This window comes from Aulonocara sp. 'chitande type north' Nkhata Bay, linkage group LG16 (genome assembly GCF_057382095.1).
Source record: "Aulonocara sp. 'chitande type north' Nkhata Bay isolate Kocher_YH1m ecotype deep benthic linkage group LG16, A_spYH_male_GT1.1, whole genome shotgun sequence".
NCBI lineage: Eukaryota > Metazoa > Chordata > Actinopteri > Cichliformes > Cichlidae > Aulonocara > Aulonocara sp. 'chitande type north' Nkhata Bay.
In genome coordinates, this window is record NC_141359.1 from 10708938 (window position 1) to 10716182 (window position 7245).

At 40.9% G+C, this 7245-nt stretch overlaps 1 protein-coding gene across 1 annotated transcript; it reads right to left on the bottom strand.

The window, feature by feature from the left end:
* Positions 1 to 3217: 3217 nt before the first annotated feature.
* On the bottom strand, positions 3218 to 4517 carry LOC147311028 (olfactory receptor 6N2-like). Its single transcript, XM_086265615.1, has 2 exons — positions 4514 to 4517; positions 3218 to 3999 (listed from the first exon to the last, which is right to left on the bottom strand). The coding sequence occupies exons 1-2, from the start codon at positions 4515 to 4517 to the stop codon at positions 3218 to 3220; spliced, it is 786 nt and encodes a 261-aa protein (XP_086121741.1).
* Positions 4518 to 7245: the final 2728 nt, after the last annotated feature.

Here is a 7245-nt window from a genome sequence, read left to right on the forward strand (position 1 = left end):
ACACGGAGATGCTGATGCATGCTTTTATTACCAGTCGCATTGATTACTGTAATGCCCTGCTCTCTGGTCTTCCTAAGAAGAATATTTCAACTTTACAACTCTTGCAAAACTCGGCAGCTCGTGTGCTGACGAAGACCAGAGGGCGGGCCCACATTACACTGGTTTTAGAATCGCTGCACTGGCTCCCCGTGTGTTTCAGGATCGATTTTAAAGTTCTTTTTTTGGTTTTTAAATGTCTTAATGGTCTTGGGCCTTCTTATCTCTCAGATCTGCTTTTACCATACGAACCCTCGCGGACCCTGAGGTCCTCTGGTACTGGCCTTTTGATTGTCCCTAAAGTTAGGACACATACTCACGGAGAGGCAGCTTTTCAGTGGTATGGTCCTTGTCTGTGGAACAGCCTGCCGGAGGAGCTCAGGGCCGCAGAGAACGTACATGTTTTTAAGAACAGGCTCAAGACCCACCTTTTTAATTTAGCTTTTACTTAGCGTTTATTTATTTTTTATGCTTATTTATTCTATCCTGTTATTCTATTATTAATTTAGGATTTACCTAATATTTCTTGATTTTATTCTTATTCATTTTTTAATCTTCTTACTCTATTTATATTTATATTTATATTGTATCCTGTTCTTATTTATTTTATCATTTTACCCTGTATACATCGTATTGCGTCATATCTCCAGTGTTTCCTCGGAGGGCGCTCTCTGCACCGGGGCTGTTATTGACTGTGGCTGCTGGGTTTCTGGGGGTCCTCTCAGCCTGGTTGGGGGGCTCCTTTGCCTCCCTCCGGCTGTGTGCCCAGCCCGGAGGCTGCGGTCTGTGACCGGCTCCCGGTGCAGACGGCTCTCTGTTATAATGTTTCCTCACTTGGCTCATGCGAGCCCAGCCCAATTTTTACTCTTTAAGTGTGCGCGTGTGTGTATGTGTGTGTGGGTGGGGGTGGGGGGATATATGTGTATTGAGAGTGTGGGGAGTGAGTTGGAGGGTGGGGTGGGCTGCTTTTAACTATGTAAAGCACTTTGTGCTACATTTTTTCTGTATGAAAAGTGCTTTATAAATAAAGATTGATTGATTGATTGATTGTGTATTGTGGTGTGATGTATATGCAAATGCCAGCCGAGAGCTGCAGCCGCGGAATGAATAAGGATGGCTCTGAATAACAACCTGTGGACCTGTCGTGTCTCAACCACACCACAGTGGTGCCAAAATCCCGGGACGCGGTACGATGGGGAACAAACCAGAGCCAGGAAAGGGGGGAGCTGGCCCAAATGGTGGCCGAAATGGCAGCCACCCAGCTGGAGCAGGTGACGGAGGCACGGCGCCAGCAGGAATAGTTGCGGGACCAGGCTGACCGCCATCTGGGGCAAATCGCAGAGCTGCAATGATGCTCCAGGCGTGGTCCACACTGCTGCCGCTAACCCCACAGGTGGAACCTGGTGGTGGGGAAGCGGTGGAGGAGCCGTGTGGGGCACTTCGGCAGCCAGAGGTGGTGGATGAGGCGCATGGGGGTGCACGCTAGCCAGAGGAGGGGGAACAGCCGGCTGAAGGGCTACTTCTGTCGGGAGCAGTGGAGTGGTGGAGGAGAAGCTCCAACCAGAAGTGAACGAGGGGCAAGAGGGCCCGTGCCTGTTGGAGGGGGATGAGCCGCCGTATGAAAGGCTGCTCCAGCCGGGAGCAGTGGAGGAACCGTGTGGGGAGACAGAGGTCCCTGTGCCAGGGGAGCCTGCTCGACCTGGGTCCAAGGTCAAGGCGCGAGCTGCTCCAGAGCGACGGATGACGGCCCCAGCCGGCCATGAGCAGGGTTGTGCCGGCTATATTATAAAGACTCTGGTGTTTCCATGTGCATTGTGTTTAGTTTCACGTCCCCTGTGGTGTTATTATGTTCATTTGTATCAGCTGTTTTCCACGTGTTTCCACTTCCCCTCATCTCCTCCTATGTGTATTTTGTCTGTGCGTTTTCATTCATTCCTTATCTGTTTTTCTGGTTTGTATCCATGTCTTGCCATATTTCCAGGTTTATAAATTCATGGCAGGTTTTCGTGTTTCAAGTTTCTCATGTCAGGTTTCTATGTTCACGTTCACATTGCAGGGGTTTTTTATGTTTAGACTTAGCTCTCCTAGTTTAGGTTATGGTTTAGTTTGGCATTTGCCTTTTTAAAACTGTTTTATCACCCTAGAATAATGTTTACTCTTTCTGTGTCAGCACTTGGGTCCTCCTTCTCACTTCTACACAGTCATCTTCTCCACTAACTGTGAAAGAAGATTTGCAAAACTACAATGAAGTTTATCAGTTTTAACATTAGATATCATGTCTTTTTAGTGTATTCAATCAAATCAGTGCACCTTAGTATTCAGTATTAGGTCATGAAATCATTTTGGCCTTACTACTGGAGGCCTTGGCCTTACTAAGGGAGATTACTCTTTAATTTCTGCATTCCCCTTATTCTACTAGTGTACTTCTAGTGCATTGTTAACACTGTCAAAGCATCAAGATTTTGGTTTCAAACCTACATGAGGCCTGTGTGGCCTGTAAGTCCAAAATACAGTACAAGTTAGGCTAAGTTAAAGGTTAATTCTTAATTGGCTGAAGATGAAGAGGTGGGAGTGAAATGCCAAACTTAGTTTGGCTTATTCACATGGGCCTCTATGGCTAATGCTCTTTACTCTTAAGGAATCTTAAATCAAAATTAACCTGCAACAAAATGTTTGTGCTCTACGGATGCTGAAACTATTGATTACTAAATAGCAGGTAAAAACACTGAAAGTATCATGAAGAAATAACTTTTGTTATTTGTAAATAAAACATAAATAAACATAAAACAGTTCTTATTTAGTGGTAGTATATTTCCTCCACAAAAACATCTTGAAACTCCACACAATGCTTATTTAGTTTGAGTTACAGTAAGAATATTGCTGTATACAGTTAACTGATAAAGAAAATTCTCTTGGAGGTTTAACATAATACCTGTCACTTTAATTTATACTACTGGAGTTAGTAGATTTTTTACTCTTGAGTTCTTGTAATTCAAAATATAAAGCATAACATATTTATGTTACAATAAACATGTACCAGAGAAATCGTGATCAAAAAACAGGGAAAAACAGGTTTAAATTCTGCAGATTAAATTTATAACAATGATGCAAAAAACGCAGAATAAATCAATTTCAAGACTTTAATATTTAACAAAACTATTTTTAAAATAGCTTAAGAATCTTAACAATTCAGAATTAATGCATCAAATTTTTTCTTTTTTTTGGCAGGGGGTGGAGAAAGCAAGCTTTTCAGGTGTTTAAAAATTTCCTTCATTTTAAGCCCATATACAAATGGATTGAACAAAGGATGATACAAAGCTAGTTGTAATGTCATTATTAAGCGTACAGTTTTTGGAAAATCTGATTCCACTCGGGCTATAACGACATCATAGCAACCTAAACAGGAAAAGGTAATTAAAACTGTAAGGTGGGGTAAACAGGTCTCTGCAGCTTTCTTCCTAATTTCTTTACAACTTCGATAAGACATTAAGAATATTTTTGTGTATGTGTAAAGTATGAATAACAGAGGGAGTATTCCAAGATCTAGCAAACAAACCAAAGCAAAGGCAGCAAATAATTCTGATCTTACACACTGAAAAGTATAAATTCTGTTGTTACAAAATGTTTCATTTAAATAAAAGGAACACAATTTAGCTTTAGCACTCCCTATTGCTTGGATTGTCATATAAAAGCAGGCACAAGCAAAGCTATGAACAGGAAAATACTCACAGTCTTTTTTTCTCATGATGGTTGGATATTGAAGAGATTTGCATATAGCCACATATCTGTCATAGGCCATGGCTGCCAAGAGAAAAAACTCTGAGCAAGCTAGACTGTAAAACAGAAAATACTGAAAAAGACATGCCGAATAGGATATGACCTGTTTTTCAGATAAAAAGTCATTGAGATATTTAGGGTAAACAGCTGTAGAGTAAAGAGCACCTTTTTTTGCACCATTTGCGTCTGTTACGCAACCATTACAATCTCTGGAAAAATAGGCCTAAATTCCATCAGTTTATGACTTTCCCCATCAGGGGAAATAAAACATTGGATGACTGCTACAGCAACATCAGAAATCGCTTTTCAGCTGAACCAAAATCCCACTTTGGAAAGTCTGATCACAGTAATCCGGGTCAAACCAGTTTACAACAAAAGGCTAAAGACAAAGTCCTACCTGAACTGAAAGTGTGAAAGCTAGCCTGCAGGGACGCTTAGAGGCCACAGACTGGAGCACTTTCAAAGAGGCCCCACGGGCAAAAACTATGAATACACAGAGACTGTGAGTGACTACATTAGCTGGTGCATGTCCATAGATGCCCCTCCCAGGACAGTGCATATGTTCCGCAACCGAAAACCCAGGTTTAATTGTGACGTAAAACAGAAAAATCAGGAAGCGAGAAGACAGAATGAAACCCCAACTTTGAGGCAGCAAGCCAAAGGGAAACAAGGATACCGACCCCAGCCTGCCGCCTCTCACCCATGGCAACTGCAGCCTGTGACAGAGTCCACACTGTAAAAACGATAACTAGTAATTGTTGATTTGATTAAAGTTTTCAAATTAAACTGACTTAGAAATAAAACTTTCCATTTACAACCTAAAAAAGCTTGTCTGCCCAACAAATTTCTTCCATTGTTGTCCTAACTAAGATTTTCTAGAGAGCATAACAAAGATTATCAACTTTTGAGTAGATTTTTTGAGTCAAGTTGGGAACCAGTGGGAAACCCCGTAGATGACTTGCACACGTGGTGAACAAGTTTGAACTAGACCACACGAGCCTGAGCAGACCTGAGCTGTGTGATAGATAGTGGTTTGTCAATGTGTTCTGGACTGAAAACCTGCTAAGAAAATTTGAAGAAACGTGGCCAAAGTTGGATGGAAATTACAATTTTTCGACCATTACGGATTTTACCTGGTCTGAAGTTGGAGTGTATTTTTTGACCATTTTTTGGACAGGACAAGCTGACTATTTGCCCTAGCAGGTAAGCTAACGAGATCTATTATTAGGATTTTCTACAAGCGCCTAGTTTGCATCCTCCTCAGGACCCAGGAGGGTGGATTGAGTCAAACACTGGAAAAAAGGCAAACAATAACATATTTAAGTTATCTAAGTGACTTATATATCATGTTTAAGCTAGCGAAGGACCGCGCGGGAGGGGGGGGGTGAAAATGATATGCCAGCTAGCTATCGAAGCCGGTGGTAACAGACGTCTCCGAAAACGTAGAAGCATTTTTGCAAATATGTGTTGTCTTAATAAACTGAGCAGATATTTGAAATTTACACAGCTACATTCTCACCTGAAAATATCTTAAAAGTTTACTTTGTGACCCAGAAAGGGTAATAAGAGTAATATTAAAACTAAGTGGCTGCCGCCATTGTTGGAAACTAGAATCGGCTGGGCCGCGCTATGAATTCTGGCATGGGGTGGGCCACGAAGGATACACCTGACCATCCTTCAAAGCTGTGGAAAGTATTGTATTGTTTTGAGAGCCTTTTTGTTGGTGGAGTATTGATTTTATGTACAATTCCACAGGTAGACGCGATCTGTACTGTCCGACTTTGCACATGCGCAGTAAGGATCAGGAAGTCCGATCTGTAACTCGTTTTTTTTTCCTGTTTTTTTTTCTACGTTATATTGAAATGTTTCATTATTGCAAACATTTTTTCTCAGGCGGAGAGAGGTCGTGGAGTGTCAGCCTGTGGTGTCCAGTGTGTGTGTCCAGGAGAGATGACCTGCGCTGTTTTACTCTGAGGAGGTAAGACTGTCCTAATTTATTTATAATTTAATTATTATTCAAATTGGGCATGATTTATACTAGATTGATTATATTGAAGTAGTACAGTATTTGCTGGGGTAATATTGTGCTACTATTCCAGTCAAGACCCTTGCCAGTGTTACATTGAAATCCTTACCCTGAACCTTTCTTTACACCGAAAATGTGTAAGGAAATTTCTTTCAAGAAAAGATTCCCCATGCTAAATCGAAATTGTGAAACAGAAAGGCAATCTCATAATTTTGACTTGGCGTGGTTTTTTTTTGTTTTTTTTTGTTTGTTTTAGTGCTAGAAATAGGACTTCTATAGACTGAGATGGTTAGGGAAAGAATACTAAGGCAGGTCACAGAATCTGATTGGTCACAGATTTTGGTGCAACTTAGAACATAATATGTATTTGCATATTGATACTGGGTTTTGTGGAGGGTATTTCTATTCCTGTGCAAAATACGTATTCATGAGAGATTTTTGAAGTAGGTTTTGCTGTTGATAACGCAGTCAGGCATATAACATGGTGCAGACTGTCCAAGACCGCTACCCAGGGATTTTCTGTGCTGAATAAATGACAATATTTTGGTGAATGTCTTGTTTAAATATCTGAAAAATTTCATCGGATCACAAGCAAAGACCTCCTGGGGACCTTCAATGCATCCCTTGACAAATTTGTGCCTGGCCTGCTGAATCTGTACTGGTCTAAGAAGGGAGCTCTTTGTGAGGAGATGGAAGACCTCCTGGATAAACTTGACGAACAGGTGAGTGAAGTGCTTCTTTATCTGACATTTTTAGAAGTGAGTATACTTTTCTCTTAACAGAAACTGAAAAAGATGTTGGCTTCAAACAAAACACATGTACATGATAGCACACAATCTTTAGAAATTTGTTTTGTCTTTAGTTTTTCTTAGCTTTCAATAATTCATATTTTACTTTTCTTCAGGACACTGACATTTTGGAACCAGTGTTGAACAGTGCATCAGTTGCCATCCTCACCATCCTACAAGATGACGATGCCGATACGTCTGTGCGAGAACATGCAGTTGTGTTGGAAGGAGACATCGTGCTGCATAACATTCCAGATCGCTCTACTGCTTTGGCATACCTCTTTGGCCTTCTGTATGCCCTCAACATTGATTATCCAAAGCAGATGAGTTACACCTTTAAAGCAATTGAGGCCATCTTATTTTGACCTGGTCGGACAATATGATGGTGAAGTGGATAAATCATTATTCGAAATGTAAATTTAAGTCAGATGAATCTGTATTGTTGAGAGTATATGGTGAAAATTTGTCTTGTAGTATTTTAAAAGATTTGTTATAGTGTTTTCCACTTCACATGAAGCATAGAACTGGTGTTTTACCTGTTAGTTTCCTCTTCATTGATGGTAACATTTGTAATAACTTTTAACTTCCATAGTTCATCATAGTAAGCCCATGTAACAT